Source organism: Oryza glaberrima, chromosome 1, assembly GCF_000147395.1.
Source record: "Oryza glaberrima chromosome 1, OglaRS2, whole genome shotgun sequence".
NCBI lineage: Eukaryota > Viridiplantae > Streptophyta > Magnoliopsida > Poales > Poaceae > Oryza > Oryza glaberrima.
Window position 1 is genome coordinate 25,360,954 of NC_068326.1, and position 19,985 is coordinate 25,380,938.

The 19,985-nt window shown below is 40.2% G+C and overlaps 1 protein-coding gene and 1 pseudogene across 1 annotated transcript; one reads left to right on the forward strand and one right to left on the reverse strand.

The window, feature by feature from the left end:
• Window positions 1-1,233: 1,233 nt before the first annotated feature.
• LOC127777191 (uncharacterized) lies at window positions 1,234-4,898 on the forward strand (annotated as a pseudogene).
• A 163-nt stretch (window positions 4,899-5,061) lies between these two features.
• Window positions 5,062-19,911, reverse strand: LOC127777198 (two pore calcium channel protein 1). Its single transcript, XM_052303748.1, has 24 exons — window positions 19,519-19,911; window positions 18,221-18,364; window positions 18,007-18,114; window positions 17,487-17,582; window positions 16,858-16,967; window positions 15,133-15,193; window positions 14,489-14,655; window positions 14,296-14,401; window positions 14,095-14,172; window positions 13,611-13,672; window positions 12,400-12,472; window positions 11,471-11,536; window positions 10,977-11,120; window positions 10,287-10,344; window positions 9,517-9,624; window positions 8,866-8,929; window positions 8,291-8,459; window positions 7,872-7,936; window positions 7,641-7,731; window positions 7,101-7,187; window positions 6,830-6,901; window positions 6,222-6,262; window positions 6,044-6,143; window positions 5,062-5,482 (listed from the first exon to the last, which is right to left on the reverse strand). The coding sequence occupies exons 1-23, from the start codon at window positions 19,732-19,734 to the stop codon at window positions 6,056-6,058; spliced, it is 2,274 nt and encodes a 757-aa protein (XP_052159708.1). The 5' UTR covers window positions 19,735-19,911; the 3' UTR covers window positions 5,062-5,482; window positions 6,044-6,055.
• Between the last annotated feature and the right edge of the window lie 74 nt (window positions 19,912-19,985).

The window sequence follows — 19,985 nt, forward strand, 5'->3', positions numbered from 1 at the left end:
TGAATTTTTTTCATAATCGTTTGGATAATATGCAAACAACGAGTTGACGTTTTCTCGAGAGTTTAGAATCCACTCCCCGTACTGAACAAGTTGTTTCTGAGTTTGTGAGTGGTCTCAGTGTCTTGGGCTGTGTAGAGTACTTCAGTAGTAGTAGATAGCTGGTCATGTTAATGTACACGCTGGTGTGTGTTTTAGTTTTGTTAGAACCAAGAACAGCCTAATCTTTATCATGCTTGCTAATGAAATAAAGTTTATTTGTTTTATGTTGGCTTAACTCACTGTGAATGTGGTGACGTCTTTTCCTCTTGTGCTCACTTGCCAAATTGAGACTTAGAGAGAGCCACAGAAATGACGTGATTGACGGCAGGGTTGTTGGACGGCAGCCTTTCTATCGGAGAATTGGGTATATCTTTTCTTTTACGCTTATACTTATCAGTAAAAATTTAAATTTTTAATTTTTAATTTAGAGTTGATTTTAAAGGTTTTCTCATCGAAATTTATTTTTCAGCTTTCACTTTAAGATCGCTAAGAACATATATATATAAAAGTTTTATTTATAAATTATTTTTCGTTTGTAAATATGTCGTTTGGCTTATTTAAAAATAAGTGAAACAATGGGGCCAAAATGGGCCTGGCCCAAATTGCGGGAGCTTACGCATGTTGCCCAGGCCGTATCATCAGTGATGCACACTGTAGAGTGTAGACGGTACACTTTCAAAGTATTAGCTTGACAAGTGGCAGAATAGTCAAATCACCTCTTTGCTGGAGTAGGACTGCTTATCAATTATCAAGTCGAAGTTTGGCTATTGGGTAGTTTCGGCGATCCATCAGGAACGTGCCCACCGTAACACCCGAATTAAAGAGCATCCACCATCCTTAAACTCCCCACCCTTATCAACTTAATCCATCTGGAAGTATCTCAAAAGTTAAGATTCCATTCTCTTAAAAAAATGGCTAAATCCCACGTTTTCGAAAAGAGCATTGCATCGGGAATCGCCATTTAATTGCATCAGCATTGCTGAAGAGAAGGATAGTGCCATATGGTTCAAAAGGGCTTTGACGTTTACTTTGAAGTTGGTAAGCATTTACGTTAGCTACTTGCAAATCCAAGGACCAACGGCGGGAAGCAAGCGTGTTTCCGGGCGTCTTCCGACGACGACGGCAGACAACGCCGTACTATTTAAATGTCTCACCGTGGGCGCAAGGTATCGAACTTGCTAGCCTCATCCTCCCTCGGTGTCTCTCAGATGGCGGGGCTAACCAAGAATCGTAGCACCTCTGCTTGCCGCCTCTGCTTCATCCTCCTCCTCGTCCTATCCGCCACCACCACCACCCTCTCCACCGCGCTGTCCGGACCCTACTCCTCCCGGTGCGCGTCCCCGTCACCAGCTGCCGACCAACACACCGGCGTGGACGACGCCTCTGCGCTCCTCCGATCGTTCCGGATTACCTCTGGCATCTTCTCCGGTGAAGGGGCGGAGACCCTGTTCTCCCCTCGTTCCTACTACTCAGTCGTGGGTCAGCACTCGTTCACCGACAGCTTCGCCAGGCGCTCCTTCTCCCTTCTCCCCCACGCCGTGTCCCGCACCACCGAACCCAGCGTCATCCACCTCACAGCCACCCTCACCCTGTTGGCAGCCGCGTGCAGTTATTCGAGAGCGACCTCACACGTGAATCCGCGAAGGAAGGACATTCCATCTCCTTCTACCTCGACGGATACTACTCGTCCGCAACCACGCAACTCTGTATGGTCGGCAAGGGGAGTGACCTTTCCATTGATGGTTCAGTGACACATTACATGGACGTCGCTCTCCGCCTCCGGATCCCCAGCATTTCCAGCCTCACCGACCCCTTCGTCACCGGCATCCTCGAGGGCGCCGACTTCGAGCCCTTCTCCCTCCTCACGTACGCCGAGGGGAGCAGCTACAGGTACAGCGAGAACACATCCTGCCTGCCGCTCCCGGTGCCGGAGGCCGCTGCTGCCGCGCGGCGGGCCATCCAGACGACGCCGGACGGCAACTTCTCGTGCGACACTCTCAAGGCGCGGCTCGCCGCGTCGTACCGGCTGGAGTACGGGCGCGCGCACGCGGTGAGCTTCCCCTCGCTGCACGAGCCACGCCTGCACGTCAACCAGCTGCACTGCACCGCGGGCGGCGCGGTGCGAGCGTACGCGGTGTTCTCCAACGACACGGCCAACATGTGGGGATTCAGGGACTTCTTCTCGTCCCAGGAGGCGGCGGTCGTCGCGGACGGGCACTGGGACAGTGACACCAACCGTCTCTGCCTCCGCGCGTGCCTGGTGGCGCGCTCCTCGCCGGCGACGCCGTCAGCCAGCACTGAGCTTGAGGTGCGCGAGTGCGGGATCGGGATGAGCTTCTGGTTCCCGGCCGTGTGGAGGGTACGGGACCGGAGTGTCACCGCCGGCGTGCTCTGGAACGCGACCCAGCTGAACAGCAGCGACAACCACGCAAGTGTAGGCTCCGACGTCGCTCTGATAACCGCGTCGAGCTTCGAGGAGTGGAAGGGTAACCTCTCCGACGTGAACTACAACTACAGCTTCACCATGCTTGAGGAGGCCAAGAAGCATTACCTCAAGACCGGGCCGAGCGATAGCAAGAAGAATAGCAAGGGTTCGTTCCCGGGGAACTACTCTCACTCATACCGTGACTTCCGTTTCCCGTTCTTCTTGGAGGGAGAAACAGGGTCTGGAACCGCCTACCCGGTCGCGATCGGCTCGGCGATGGTCGACGGTGACAGGCTGGCTGCCGAACATTCGTTCTCACGGCACGCGGCGGCGCAACTTGAGCAGGGTACACTGGTGAATGTCAGCTATGGTGTGACGTACTACGTTGCACCTAAGAATTGGTCTTCCTTTGGCCAGCTCAAAGACCGGTATATCAGGGCAGAGGGTGTTTACGATCCAACCACGGGCTCCCTGTGCATGGTTGGCTGTGGAGAGCTGAACGGCTCAATGGACTGCCAGATATTGATAACTGTTCAGTTCAGTTCGTTTGGTAATGGTACGGGATTCAGCCATGGCAGGGGAAGGATCAGCAGCCTGAGGAATAGCACCGACCGTCTCTACTTCCCAAGGAGGGATATTACCTTATTTGGCATGTACTCGCACGAGGTGTCCAAGTCAATCTGGAGGATGGACACGGAGACCGTCGTGGTGGTGATCTCCACGACGTTGACCTGCGTCTTCACCGTCCTGCAGATCCTCCACACCAAGAGGAACCCCAGTGCGGCTGCTTCCACATCGATCACCATGCTCGCCGTCCAAGCCTTGGGGCTCGTCACCCCTCTCGTAGTGAATTCCGAGCTCCTGGTCATGAACAAGAGGAGGCAATTGGGTGGGCTCGACGGAGACGGGTGGCTCCGGCTCAACGAGCTGATACTGAGGGTGCCCACGCTGATCGCCTTCGCGCTGCAGCTGCGCCTCCTTCAGTTGGCATGGTCCGGCCGGACAACGGCGGCATGCAGCAGCGAAGGCGAGACCTCGCCGGCGCCGGCGCCGGCCGCCGAGAGGAAGGTGTTGCGGACGTGCCTGCCTCTGTACTTGCTCGGAGCCGCCGTCACCGCCGTCGTTCACGTGGTGAACGTCCGCGCCGCGAGGGAGGCGGGGCTGGTCGATCGCCGTTTCGCTCCGGCAGAGGTCACCACGCTGTGGGCTGACCTGGCGTCGTACGCCGGGCTCGTGCTGGACGGGTTCCTGCTGCCCCAGGTGGTCTTCAACGCGGCGTCCGGCTCGAGGTCGAGGGTGAGGGCGATCTCGCCATGGTTCTACGCCGGGGGAACCGTGATCCGCGCGGCGCCCCACGCGTACGACGCGTTCAGGGCTGTGAGCTACGCGGCGACCCACGTATACGCGAGTTCGCGCGATGACTTCTTCGGCGTCGCGTGGGACATCGTTGTGCCGTTGGGAGCGGCGTTGCTGGCCTTCGTGCTGTTCTTGCAGCAGCGGCTTGGAGGTGACTTGTTGCTTCGTTCAAGGAACAGGAGGAGGCCGTGTGATTATCAGTTGGTTTCCACTTTCCAAAGATAGCTCAATCTCAGTAGGAAATCGAGAACGCAGGCACTCAATCGGAATGAAGCCTGTCAGAGACTGAAGGAACTGCTCCTGTTCTGAGTGTTCTGACTGGAGTTGCTTCATTGCTCGCTGCATTGGGTTTGTGCTTGAGTGTCATCTTTGAGAGGCAATAGTCGCCCACCAGATGACTCGAGTCATTTTGGCCATCTGAGTCGTTTGAATTTTACTGTACTGTTCTTCCTTTTGGCTCACGCAAGTTGTACAATTTCAATGCATCTTAGGCCTTGTTTAGATTTCAACTTTTTTCTTGAACCTTCCAAATTTTCCGTCATATCGAACTTTTCTGCACATGCAAACTTCCAACTTTTCCGCCACATCGTTCCAATTTCTTCAAACTTGTAATTTTGACGTGGAACTAAATACAGCCTCACCAAAATTGAAAGTTTGACTAAAATTGAAATTTGAAGAAAAAAGTTAGAAGTTTATATGTGTAGAAAAGTTTTGATGTGATAAAAAAGTTAGAAGTTTGAAGAAAAAGTTAGGGACTAAACAAGACCTTAATAAAGGATTCAAAGTTTGAACTCTTATCTTGGTGCCTGTGCAACACGACCAAACATGAGAAAATTTACAAGGTGTTCTCTTATTCTTGGATAAGTATATACCCCCTTATAATTTTAAGAGGTAAAAAATTAAACCGGATTAACTGATTAGAAAAACTAAGTTTATGATTAGAACTGGCAGAGTTTTCTAATTGTTGTGAGGTATAGAGAGGTATATATAGCTTACAGTGTTAGTCCGGAGGTATATACTTCTTATGGTGAAAGTATGTATACTCTACCCTTTTTTTTTTGCGATTATATATATTCTTCCTCTTAATAAGCACAAATATCTATGTCTAAAAAAATGTAAGAAAAATCACAAATATTTATAAAGATAAGTTTCCAATCATATTCCAACCTGTAAGATTAATTCTAGTACCTTCTTTTATGAAAAGGTATATCTCAAATATGGGGAGGTATATACCTATTGAAGGATGAGAGAAAATATCAAAACTTATAACGTGTATATAGTATAACAATAAGGAAATGTGGAGTATTATGGCTATAATAACCTGTAAAGTTTTCAAAAAAGAAAATCACCAGAACCATTAGCACATTTTAATCCTATACAAAAAGAGCTCCTTTGTATAAATATATATGCACTGTAGGAGAATCTCCTACAATATTTACTTTTAAAAAAAAGCTCCTTTAAGGTCTCCTTTGGAGCAGAAAGAGAACACATCTGCTGTTCTCCTTGACAACGAAAGTATGACAAGCAGAGTCCTTTCCATCACCTCACCAAGATTCCTTTGCACCTGAGTACCTGACATAACAAAACATAACTCCATGCTCGAGAACCGGCTCTAATCATTTCCTTTTTTTTTTTTCTGTTCTTGCTTTCTTCCTGCAGGGCCTTTTTTTTAAAAAAAAAGACCCGAGTTAAAAATATTAATCATGGTAAAAGAAGCAATTGATTTACGGAGTTGCTAGAAATATGACGCCATATGCTACAGTCGATTTTTTTCAGCCACTTACATAGTAGTTACACCTCATTTACACCCCACTTACATATGTAATTAGTATGTAATTTTCGAATTTACATATGTAATTTTAGTACTTGCATATGTAATTTTGAGACTTACATTGTAAATACACTAAAATTACATATGTAATTTAGGGACTTACAATGTAAATACATGCCGACTATTTTTTGATGAAAAATATGGCGCCATAAATATAGCTACACCCTTGATTTAAATGGAAGGCATAGAACGCAAGAATGCAAATGATGTGGCTGATCTAATACAGTAATACCGATTACCTATGCTAGAGTAAAAAACTAAAAATACATTAGCACACAGTGACATGGTATAGGCATCAGAAATATTAGAAATGGCTGGTAGCATTTTCAAATCATGTATTCGGTCATCTAATTTTACGGGAGTTGCCATTGGAGAGAAAAACAGGGTAGTACCATGAAGATAAGCTATTGGTCACGGTTTTGAGATCCATCAAGTTCATTGCTCAACATATGGTGAAGAAGAATATCAACCATGGTCCCCTTTGTCCTCACACTGCACAACATCAATGGTAAATTAATGTTGCAGAAATATGTTATCATGCCATAACAACTAATCGTTTTCTTTTATTACCGCACAGATCGCCGCCTGTTTCTTCCTTCCAAAGTAGGATCCTGCATGGATGAACAGATGCCCTCAAAAAACTACTAGCTATTTCAATCCAGGTAACTGCTTAAGTTTATACAAACTAAAGTTATTTTATACTTTATAATCCACAGTTTGTGTAGGCGAAGCTAGTAACGCCAAATTCTTTCTTGATTTGACATAACAGAAAGTTAGAAACTACAGAAACCAAACAGATATAGTACTACTTCCAATCAAAAGCTCAAGAGAAGTGGGATTCATGAGTCGTTTGATTGGTTCCCACACTTAGCCACAATTTGGAGATGACACATGACATGAGCGCACAACCAAATGGCAACTGGCAAGCTGGCTCAGAAAGTGCAACTACAAACCAAACGTTAGCCTCAACCATCCCTCAGCTGCTCAAACTCACCTAAGGCAACACTGGCAAGGTTTCGATTCGTACTTATTCAAATAATTGTGCGATAATAGTGTAGTGTGAATCGATGTTGTCAAAGGACAACTAGGCTACCTGTAACCAGTTAATTACTGGCTTTTCAGCAGTTTTCTAAATACAAGTAAAGAGAATTTGTTGTCGGCACAAATATTGTTCTAACCTGGATATCAGCTTCGCCATCTTTCTCCAGTTCCATCTCAGCAAAAAATGCCTCCAACACAAATGCTACAATCTGAGGGAAAAAAAAGGGAGGACACAATTTATTTAATCAACAAATAATCATCTAAAAAATATAAGTAGGATAATAGGAATATCAACAACTTTCTAACTGCATGCACATAAATAATAAAAACAACAGTATCATGCAATATTAGAAATGCCATGAATGTCACTGCATGAACAAAAACTGAAATAACTATTTAATATCTTACCAGATTAAGCAGCAGTAATACTGAAATGAGGTAAAAGCTGACAAAATAAATCAGGCTCCAATAACTTCCAGTCAATTGCCTGTAGCTCTGAAAGAAAGAAAAAAGGAGCTTCATTCAAAAGAACAAAGATAAGGAAACGAAGGTTAGCAAATAAAATAAGTCACTCAAGACATTTTGGCAGATTTTACTTAAATTATTGTAGGCAGATGATCCAGATCAATGAGCTAAATTTATAAGAATATAAATATAAGAGAGAAAATATTATCCTTTTCCTTCTGATTTATTACTCTTAACTATCTTTTTTCTAGTTGCATACTTTTTAACATCTATAGGGTAAACTTTTAAACTTAATTTCACAGATCTTAAGCATTCATTTGGATACAGTAAAATGGGCAGGCTCTACATGAGTCAACTTATCAAGGTGAAAAATAGTAAAGTAAATCAGTGCATACAAAACCACCCTCTCACCCCTCAAAATATAAAATATTCAGTGTATAGAACAAGCAAGATCCAGCACATGCATGGCTGCCATGTTCTTACCTCCATCCAAGCTTGCCAATTGCCCATCACTAACAAATTGAACAGAGTTACCATACCACTTGGATAGTCATTGAAGTTAAAAAGAAGATAGCTGCACATGCCAAGGTAAAAGAGTGAGAATTTTGTCAAAAATAAATAGAAGGTGAGATTTTAGTATAGAAGTTACTGGAACAAAAACACTTCTAAAACTTTTTAGAAATCAAAACGGTGAAATAAGAACAAAAAGGGTACTCGTTACTGAAGAGATCGGTTTCTTCTAGTGTTGGATTTCCTGCATACACAATGCCCCCAAATATCTGCAAACAGAAGACTCGAGACTGTCATCTAATGACAATAATTGAGGTGTGAAAAGTGTTTATGATATATAGACAGCAATGACGTGCTGTTTAGACAAGGAAAAGTACAAATAACAATAGTAATTAGTAACTGGACAATCTAAGAACAAAGAAAAGGAACTCCAATCACTAGTGTAAGTAACAGATTGCTGTGACCAGTAAACAAACTGGACCAGCAATTTTGTCAAGACTGCATGTGAGGGGAAGCACTGAAGAATGAGCACAAATATTTATGTTTCCCCAAAAACTTTAAGCTCTTGGATGAACTATTTAGGACATTAAACTTGATATGGAAAACCATTAGTTTATTCCAACCTGCAAACCAAGGGAGCAGTAAATGCAAAGGGTGCAGAATACAATCCCCAAATATGGCATCAAGCTAGACATCAGAGTAAAGAATGTTGCAACAAATGCTCTGAAACGCCGAACTTGCAACAGAATTCTTGTCAAGCGTAACATCCTTCCAAGAAGAAGGTACCGAATCCTGCCAGGCAAAATTCAGAGGAAAATCAGGATTATTAGAGCAAGGCAGTAAACAACGATAAATAGTTAACAGAGAATTCTGTCAGAACTGTTATCCACTCAGAACCTGTTTAAGTGACTTAATGTTAAAGTGATGATTCAAACAAGTAAAGTTCAGGGCAATTATTAAGATTCAACAACCCATATAGCTCAACATGATATTTCAGGTTAGAGTTTATTTTTTATTCACATGGTAACTTAAGTACATAGTTCTTAAATCACCATCATATTAGGAAAGAGGTTATTAATTTAGTTTCAGCAATTAAAGAGCATGATGCATACTAAAAGGATTGATGTTTGTATCTTGATGTACATATGATTAATTGACTAAATTTTGGAAAGTAAAGCATCCAAAACAGTGAAATTACCATTCTCCATTTGAAAGAAAAGAAAGCTTCGATGGGAAGGCAAATGTTAGAGTCTCTCCAATAACTACAATGAAATGAGAAGTCAGATGCCACAAAAGTAATTGGCAAGAAGATTACTATATGCAAAAAAAAAAAAAAAAAGTTCTCTTCCAACGATACTCCTTTTCAGATATGAATTAAGGCAGTTGAATATACAGTACTAGTTATTTACTTATTTTCAGCGGAAACTGCATGGAACAAGAATATTTGGTTGTCCAGGTTAGGCAAAAGCTAAATTTGAAGAACATAACGCATTTGATATGACCAGTGTTATTTTCTTGGAAAGGAAACATGGTTTTGAAGTTGAGAGTTTATCATTATCCAATCATGACCAAGGGAAAATCAATTATACTCCATATTTTTTCAGTAACAGTGAATGCACACACCTATTCTTAAATATAGTATTCTTAAAATATAACCTCTCACCCATACAATATTTTTCTAATTCAGTTTTGTTGTGAACTGCAACTCTTCTTTTGAACCAGAAATACTTCTTGGTAATATGGATTTTTCTTTAAAATGCAAGGTGAAAAGTAGCAATGGAAGAAAACAAGCAACTACACAGAACTGTTACTAAAATCGTCTCAAAATAAATTCGTAGGATTAACTTACATATAGTCCAAGTAAGCACAAAATCAAACTTGTTTTGACCTTCCATCCAGTAGGCACCAAATCCTAATGAAAATATTTTGAGTGCCATCTCTATAACGTAAATCCATCCTGCAACATTATAGATTTGTATTGACATACTTACATACGTGAAGACAAGGATATGAACATATTATTACATTACAATGCCAGCACTCCATAACATCGTGCACCATATGCACCTTATAAAAAAAGGACAGAATGGGTACTTTCTTATGAATATACTCGTGAAGTTCAATAAACTACGAATTTAATTGTGTCAAACCTCAGTGTAAGAACTTTTTTTTAAGATGATGGATTAATCCGGCCTCTACATCCAAACAGATGTACACGGCCAAGAATTGAAATAATTAAATTCACAAACGGATGTGAAAACAGTGTAAGAAGTTTGATTACATGATTTCTGATACAATATACATTTCTAAATAGAGGGAATAAACTTATGACCATTGCAATCATATGCGATTCTGTATCGACCCCACAGTACTGCAGCAACCTAAATCAGGAAAACACAGTAGACCCTTTCAACAAAATTTAAGAACGACAGACTACTACAGTAGAATACAAATTCTGAAGTTCGGCTACATAATCATCAAACCTAAGAGAAATGGCAATTATTCTTCAAGTGTCAACTTTAAGTTGGAAACTCAAGATAATATGCCAGGGAGATTTTATAGGAGATAGTTACTGCTTACAGAGCATTGTTGAAACAAAGTTCACCAAAATATGCTTACCAAAGACAAACTCAACTTCTTGCCACACTTTCTGCGAGGAGCTGTTTTCTATATCCAGCTGCAAAAATCATATCCCAGGGATTACATACAGTTTTCACATCCGTTTGTGAATTTAATTATTTCAATTCTTGGTTCTAAAATGAAGCCATGCTTCCTTGTCTACAAAACGTTGTTAAACACTAGCATAATGCCCGTATGTTGCAACAAAATTTGTTTCTAATTGTCTAATATATTATCATTGTGCTAATTTTGTTGTCATTTCACAAAGATGAAAAAATCCATAATATTCTATTGTCATATTTTCCTTGCGCTGGGGTCTATAGCATGTGGGGGCTGGGAAACAAGCAAAGTTTTGTCTCACTGTTCGTGGGTCCCGCATGGTAGTTGGGTGGTCAGGTGTTGGTGGTGGTAGACTCACCATTACCATCTTTTATATTAGCATAGATAACTTAGATTGAATAATTTTGTAGTCAACAAACTATTGCAAAGCTAATATAGTAGGCTGATTACACTGCCATGTACTCAGTAGTTGATAGTAAACAAAAAATAGAAAACAAATACTGAGAAGTGCTAAGAGTATAAATTTAAGTCTAGCAGATATGGAAATAGAATACTGCTAACAATATAAAGTATGATTCCAAGTTGAATAAAAATAAAACACAAATTAGAAGAAAAAAAAAACTGCCATACCGTTGTTTCAATAATGACAGCGACTAGATTCATCAGAAGAACAAAAATAACAATATACTCAAACAGTGGGCTCCGCACAAAAGATTTCAACCATTCACACAGTGCTGAATGATAGAAAGATGGATACTTCTCGAGATAGGATGGCTGCAAAAATATGTACAACATTAGGTCAAACAAGGTAGAATGTTGCTGCAAACAGTGCAACATCGACGTATTTATATCCTTGACACTCTTAACAATATTTGGTCATTGATACATTTGCAATTGAAGTATTCAGATTGTGTAAACAAGGGAAGGGCAAAAACATAATGTCACAAAACATTTCCTTAAACTTTTGCTAAAAGTAACAATAAAATAACAGCCAAGATTTTGCATTGGGGTTTGTGGCAAGTCAAATAGAGGGTATTTGTTTTAGATTGAAGGAGTATAGCTTTCAATTTTCCATGATAAAGAAAGAGTAGAAAATTATGAACATCAAAATAAGTACAACTTACAGGTGGTTCTTTCTGGAATTTTATTGCAATGGTATTGCACAGTGTAGCAAATTCTTCAGAGGTAACCTGGACAAGGATAAATAAGTGAGATAAAAAAACACTAACATGCCATACCATCAAATGAGGATAAAAATTAACATCAGAATTAAGACCTCACTGAGGCATTTATACTTTCAGAAAATGGTACAGGTGATAATTAGGCCATCCCCAACCATGCCATCTAGTCTCCATAGCATTTAATGCATTGCCACATAAGCAAAAATCTGATGTGGCAAGAGAGCTAAAGAGGAGAGAGGTAAAAAGATGAAGAAACCATTTCTCATGCAAGAAACCATCTCTACACAAGAACCAAGAATGAAAACAAGGGGATAGGTAGATAAAAGGAGAGAGAAGAGAGGTGATTGGATGAGAATTTAATTTGAAGACACCATCCATTGAATTGTAGTTTCTATACATAGTGTCTATATGACATAGCAAGTACGGAAACTATTTGATAGTTTCTGGGTTGGGGATGGCCTTAGTACCAGCTTCTTAGGCTGCGTTCAGAACTCAAGTTTCCCAACCTCTACTCCCTCGTTTCCCATGAGCATGCTTCCCGAACCACTGAATGGTGCGTTTTTTGCACCAAAAAAAAAGTCTATAGAAAAGTTGCTTAAAAATCATATTAATCCATTTTTAAGTTTTTAGCTAATTCTTAATTAATCATGTGCTAATGTGCTACCTCATTTTCCGTGCGGAGGGAAAAGGTTTCCAACCACCACTAAACACAGCCTTAAGTGTTTTTGTTATAAACATTCTTACAAGTACTTTTTTTTTTTTGGGGGGGGGGGGGGGGGGGGGGGGGCTTAGGGGGAGAGGATGGAGGGTGAACGTGCTTGAAGAATTATTAAAACTAAGACATGCCTACTGAAGATAGTAGGAGCACGTACCTTAAAATCACCACTCTGATCAAGCTCGGCAAAAATTAATTCAAAATCTTCCCTTGAGGTTTTAGGTAACGATCTACAAAAGGAGGCACCATTCTGTGAGACCCATAACTGATCCAGGAGCTAGCAGGAATTTGGTAAAATGCAAGGATAACATCTGTCGTCATCAACTTTGGAGGGGAAGGGATGTCTCCCTACCATGTTATGATAATAAGCAAAACTAACTTACACTTACAAACCATTAAGTTGTTGGTTCAATAAAATCAATAAATGCAAAACCGAAAAGTGGACAGCATGATATGCTGCAATTGTAAGAACCATATTCTAGGCTTCTAGATATTAATTTGACATTTTCTACACAATTAATTCTGCTGATTTCTGATATATGTTATGAATGTCAAAATAATGAAGCAAAACTGAAATAATGTAATTTGGAATAGCATTGAGATTGTAATAACGAAAGCAGACACCCATTTTGACCTGTGTTCTCTTCGAGATGGCATGTCATCTAATGAGTATTCAAGTACCAGTGCATCATCATAAAAATGGATATTTGGCTCTACAGACCAGTAAGGATGCCCATCTTCCAAAGGCAGTCACGTCATTGTTTAAAGGGTTTTTCTTTTGCTTACCATTTGCATGAGTTAGTTACCCTTTTCAGTTTTCAGTGTAAGGATAAAAAAAAAAGACCTTCCTTAATGGATCGGCCACTTTCACAGATAGCATCAAGCTTGCACAGAAGTGGGGCAATTAGAGACTTCTTATACCCTTGGCATGGACATGGAGTTAATTTTGTTGGCATCTGGGTTGGGTGGGATCTCCTTCAGCACGTTTGCTAACCACTTTACCTACTATGGATTTAATTTTGAAGATTGGTTTCATGCATGACAGATATTGATTTTGACTGACTTAAGATTCCTTCAGGAAATGGAGGAACATCTCCACAAAAAAGATTGTAAAAATAAACTTACTACCCATAAAATGCAGTGTTTACATTCCTTGAGGATGTACCGGGAGGTACTGTATTTTCAGTGTAAATTTTTGGTACCTCCCTTGTGTTGAGGTACTTGAAGGTAGCACAAATTTAAGTTGAGGTACCTGAAGGTAGCACAAATTTAATACTAAAAGGTATGGTACCCCCTCAAGGACTAAATCACTCTATAATGTAATAAGGAGATTTGAAGGAGTGTAATGTAAGAGGGCATTTTGGTTACCTGTATTTGTTGAGCTCATCTAGTAATGATAGGCACTGTTCTTTGTTGAGATAACCCTGACCCTGATGTCCACAGATAGGGAAGAAAGGGATATCAGCAGCCAATATTAATAATACTCATGAATAACACAGCCAAACAACTAAACACGTCTATATCATCTCAATAGCAGCAGGACCTTGATTTTCTTGCTAATTCGTTTTCCCTAATCTAAGATCTATAATATTAATCTCATCACGCCTTGCGAAGGTGAGCTAGTGCTGCTTATTTGATAATTTGAACATTTAAAATAATCCCAACTGAGAACCGAAGTGATCAGACTATACTCTGATGAAGGATAACCTGAACATCAAAGTTATACTAAAGTACTGAAGTACTGCTGAGGTGCATCAGTTTTCAGGAAAACATAAAAAATACTTGCACTAAAATACGTTGCCAAATTGTGGTGCACTAGTTTGCAGGACAACATAAAATGGAAAACACTTACAGTAGCATCAATGATACCAAATGCCTTCTCTAGTATACTTTTCCTTGTACAGTCTGCCTGAGAAACTTGCTTTGCTAGCTAGATCACAAAAAATATGCCATGTTAGCAGTATGTGAAGCATAATAATAATAATAACTCAGAATTCATAACAAAAAAAAATAGCGATCATCATGTGAATCAGGACAGAGGTGAGGAACCCACCTGCTCCTTAAAGCTATCATAAATGACAGCAAGAATTAAATTTGTTAGGAAGTAAACTCCCAAAAGTACGTAGACAATAAAAAATAGTGAGGACCAACGAGAGCTCCTGCTCAAAGATGTATAAGGTTAATTTGTATGCATGTCATATGCAGGAACTATCATAAACACTTCAGTAATAGTGATGCCTTCTTACTTATAAGCAGGAACCCATACATCAGGATTATTGGAGGTGGTGAAGAGAATAAACATCTGATATAACGTGGTACCATATGACGAGAAAACAGTCTTTCCTTGTGGTGTATCCTCAAATGTTACATAAGCTAGCCAGCTTGCGAATAAGAGGAACAATAGTGAAAGGGCCTACATAATGCAAGCGACCAAAAAGATATGCATCAAAACTGAACACATAATGTGCACTAATGCAGACATAAATATGAACATGCAGAACCATAAGAAACTCATGGAAAAGTAAATTGAGGTAAACATCTTTGTAATTAGTATTCCAATAACTAGGCCGTAAAATGTAGTTCAAAATTGACTTTTATATTGGAAAGCAGAAAGGGCAGAACTCAAGAATGAACAGGATGTCAGAAGAGAACAATCTCCCCCTCCTTCCCAGCCTACCTAAATCTACAATGGTCCCACACTATTTATAAGTTGGTGTCCACAATTTCAATACATGCCCCACAAACCATCAGATGAAGAGAGTAACGAAAGGTCCCCGTGACTCTCAAGCATAGACAAAAACTTCTAATGGCTTATTCTGAAGGAATATAATCATTGTATGTCCTACAGTGCTAGAAGTATAGTAATTTTGCATAATTAATAAAGTCTTACCAAAACATTAAGGTATGTCCCAACCATACCAACCAGTGTAACAGCACACATTCGCAGTTCCCTGTCACAAAAGGAACAGTTAATACATCTGTCAAACAATCAAAAAAATAACATATATCTTAACTAACATTGACATGTATCTTTTCCTAAATGGGACAGGTAAGTGTTTGCCTATGTGCCTATGTGAACGCTAATTATAATTATTTATGGGTCTTCTCTTTGCTATGCAGTATGATTATCCTGCAGAAATCTAGGTCATCTATCTATCTATTATATTATTAAGATAGCATTGAAAGGAGGCACCACGTTCGTTGTGGAGGCTAGAAATTACCACATTAATCGGAGAAAAAGAAAGAAGAGTCCAAGTAGGAATACAATTTTAAAATAACTGAAATTTGGAATTAAAAATAAGCAATATTAGAAAAAGAGTCCATATAAGAACCCAATACACGATTAATTAAAATTTGGAATAAAAAATAAAATAAATTAAGAAATTATTAGAAAAATAAAAGAGAGTTCAAATATTAATACAATTTTGAAACAACTAAAATTTAAAATAAAAAAAAGTAACATCGAAAGAATAGTCCATATAGAACACAAAACAAGATTAATTAAAATCTAAATAAAAAATAAAATAAATTCAGAAATTATAAAAAGGAAAATAAGAGTTCAACTAGGAATACAATTATAAATAATTAAAATTCTTAATAAAAAATAAAGACAATTGAAAGAAGAGACCATCAAGAACACATGACGAGATTAATTAAAATCCGAAGTAACAAATAAAATAAATTCCAAACATAGAAAAATAATTATAAGAGTTCAAGTAGGAAAACAATTTATAAATAAAAAAATATCAGGGTGAAAAATATGGAATTTTCAAAAAAAAAAAAGTCCATCTAGAACACAACGATGACAAATGAGGGAAGAAGCAATAGGGCCGTAAAGGAGTAAAGTGATGATGGTCGATGGGACATCTAAAAACTATAAACGAAACCCCCAAATAGAATCTCAATGATGATTAAGAGGAGAGACAACGGGTAGGCCATTAAGCAGCACAGTCACAGTGGTTGGCGAGTCTTCTATAAACTACAAAATAAACCCCAATTATAATCATGTTCAATTTTTAAAGTCTCAATGATAATAAAGAGGGGAGGCCATGGGTGGGCCGTAGAGTACAGTGGCAAAGCCACTGAAGGTTTGGTGGGACTTCTACAAAGTAAAAGGTGAACCCAAATGATAATTATGTTCGATTTTTAAAACCCCAATGACAATAAAGAGAGGAGGCAGCGGGCGAGCCGTAGAGGAGTACAGTGGTGGCGTTTGATGGAACTTTTAAAATTTATAAAAACAGAGAGACAATGATCTCTAAAAACTACAAGGTCCAATTTTTAAAGGTTCTAAGGAGGATGAATAGAAACGGTGGTAAATCGGCAACAAATAAAGGGGTAGCGACTAGCGTGACTTCTAAAAAGTATAAAATTAGAAACACTTGGATGATAAAGTTCGGTCTTTCAAAGTCCTAAGACAATGAGTTAGCTATTTAACAAAATTTAAGTAAAATAATATGTAAAAAATAGATAATTTTGTATGGGTGCTAGCCGCGCAATTGCGCGGGCCACCCAGCTAGTTTTCTTTGAGATTGATTCAGTAAGGAGCCTTCATACTGTATTCAGAAAGCTAGCAGCAGAAACTGTAGTCTAGAGTAGATAAAACACTGCATACCTGATATTCATTATTAGAAATGCAACACGGATGTAAGGAGCTACTCTGAAAGGTTGGGGACTAAATGCAAACACCAGTATGTCACATGCTAAGATGAAGAGAAGAAGAACCTACAAGACAAAGCAGAAATATGGATAGACCACAGTTTGTGAAGCAGTAAGAAAGACACATTTTTAGAGAGAAACATATGCTTAATTAAAGTAAAACAACAGGATTACAGTCTGTTTGCAGCGTAGGAATTAAAAGGGACAGAGTTAGCACAATGGGTAGTCTAGTTAAAACAAGGAAGTTTATTTAGCTTGAATGTAACTGTATCAAAAATTGGAAGGGCCTAGTCAAATCTAACAAAAAAAATAGCCATCCCTCATACGTAAAAGCACATAGTTAATTTACAAAAAGTAGTTAAATATGTGAATGGTCACTTACATATGCCTTCAAATTTTAGATTTTATCTCAGTAGGGCCAGATGTAATCCACATCATCCATTATTTTTTGCAGTTACATAGTTTTATTTAACTTCAGTTTATACTTGTATGCTATCCACATCAATGGATCTTAGAAAAACAAACATGTATGCTATTCTTGCTATTTATACTCATATATATCTATTTTATAAACAGATGCCATACCTTCAGTTTATTTATTGTGTTCTTCCAGAATAGGTTTAAACCTTCATAGGACAGTGGATAGAAGATATCCATTACAAGAATAACAAGTGTGAGCCCCTGAAATTGAAAAGAACGGCAAGTTTGTGTCAAATATATCAGATTAATGTTTTCAGTCCTCAATACAGACCATTACATGTTCGTTTAAAAAAAGCATGTGCATTATCCTGTTATACAACAAATAACCATACAAAATCTAGAATGATGGAATTCAGGTTTTAATGTACTCAAATGACCATGCTCTGGCCCAACTAACTATGCAATACATCTCAAAGCTCAACAATAATATTGAGAAGCTGTGATTAGTATAGTCACCAAAGGTTGCTTTAATGGTCACCAACAAAGTTGTGTAATTACAAAAGCAAATTATTGACCTGACTTTCCAACTGCTCATTAATCTACTACCGACTATAGTTTTTGAAGTTTTCTGCAATTAAAGTTTTCAGAGAACATAGAAACACCACTCTTATAGACAAAGCCTTACCTCATATATGAGAGATTCAGTTTTGCTCAAGTATGGCAACTGCCCCAGAAAGTAAAGATCCCTTTGATCACAAGCATGTTGAGAATATCCCCGGCACCAGAGAGGCTTCTGAAATGCAAAAGAAACAACTCAAAACATGACCATAATGGGACTTGCAGGATTTTAGCCACTTTCCTGTACAATGTAATAGATGGGTTCCATTTTCATAACTAACCTCGAGAAAATTCAAAAGAATCAAAGCAAATAGGTTAAGTGACCACAGCCAATCCAACCGGAGATACACAAAATAGAATCTCATAGCCCTCTCAAACCTTGTGTCATTCAAGACATCCTCAGGGATACCCACACCATCTTCTGCCTGTCAAACCATTGCAATTAATTCCCAGTATATCAGAAAAGGGTGAGGATCCTCTACCATAAAGTCACTACCATTACAATACCATTACAATCACTAGTATGTGGGTCCTATCCTTCTATTGTCCCACACGTCAATGCCTGTAATGGTAGTGATATTATGGTAGAGGACGTGAACTCATCAGAAAATGACAACAATATCGCAAACAGGGTTGGAAATTTCGGACCGAAATTTCCGAAATTTCGGTCATTTCGGTGACCCCTGATACGATATTAATTCAGCCGAAATTTTTGAATTTTTCAATTTTTTCATGAATTTGGATAATATTTGTTCAAATTCAAATAAATTTTGTTTAAAATTTCGGAAATTTTGGACCGAAATTTCAGGGTTTCGGTGACCCCCGATAGAAAACCCTGAACCGATAGAGTGAACCCTGATCGCAAAACACAAATGTAGACCTTGTTTTGCATCATTAAAGATACCCTAGTTGTGTTGCAAAAGAAAATGGGATTTACTGCGCTAAGTCCGTTAGCTAAGAGTGTCGACGGATAACATATATTCTTGTTATGGTACTGGGTATTGAGTGAGAATTCACATGCAAATGACACGACAGTTATAGTAAAACGTCAATTTGCACATGATAAAATTTTTAGATGCTACATTTTTAACATAATTCAAAGATAGCGCTTGCAAAAATCGAAACAAAAGTTAACAGCTATATGCAACATCGGAAATAGTGAAAGTCAACTTAAACACTGTTAGTACGTTTTCTGTCATAAAACAGCACAACTGAAACCACGCTTAATTCTGGCATTGGCACGTAAATGTGCGCAAAGTTCAGGTTATCGCCAAGCAACCTATGCCGAGTGGCGCCTTGGCCCTATCTCACGGCTCCGAACAGAGCACAAGCTGCAAACAACTACCTCGACCACGCCAAGCTCCCGCACCACGTAAACATGCCGAGCTCGGGCAGACAATCCATCAAACACCGCCCCTACATCCACGCTCGCCAGCGCACACCACCCACCCCGACAAACCCACGACCACGATCACCGCAATTCCCAACACAGGAGCAGCCTACAGCAAAGCAGCGTCGCGCTTCGCCTAACAACGAGTACGAACGACACAAGAGGGAGGCAGAGGAGGAGGGAACCGACGAGGTCGACGAGGGCGGCCGCCTTCTGGTACCGGTCGCCGTAGGCGAGGGCGTCCGAGCGGCGCTGGTACTGCCTCGAGCCCCTCCACCCGCCGCCGCCGCCGCTGGTGTGGCTGCCGGTGCCGGACGACCCGGAGCCGTGGGAATGGGATATGTGCTCCGCCGCCTCCGCGATCAGAGGCGCCTTCGCCTCCCTCATCTCTCCCCTCTCCCTCATCTCTCCCCCTCTCCCTCTCCCTCGAGTGTGAGTGGATGCAGATGTGCAGGGAGAGATCTGGAACCGCGAGCGGAAGCGGAAGTAGAAGTGGATTAGTTTACAGGAGCGTTACGCCGATATGGAAGTGGGAGTGGGACTAACTAATTCGAAGGCAACGTGCTTCGCCTTAAATCATACCACTACTGGTGGTCGTCGGCCACGTAACAGGCAGCTCTGGCAGTCTGGCGCGAGCCACGCTGCAAGTCCCCGTA

Excerpts from the sequence above, each read along its gene's own strand:
- LOC127777198 (XM_052303748.1), bottom strand. The coding sequence starts at position 19,734 with ATGAGGGAGAGGGGAGAGATGAGGGAGGCGAAGGCGCCTCTGATCGCG. Across the intron at positions 11,537-12,399 it reads ATCAGAGTGGTGATTTTAAG|GTTACCTCTGAAGAATTTGC; the intron begins GTACGTGCTCCT and ends ATCCTTGTCCAG. Across the intron at positions 6,263-6,829 it reads ATGGCGAAGCTGATATCCAG|GATCCTACTTTGGAAGGAAG; the intron begins GTTAGAACAATA and ends TCATCCATGCAG.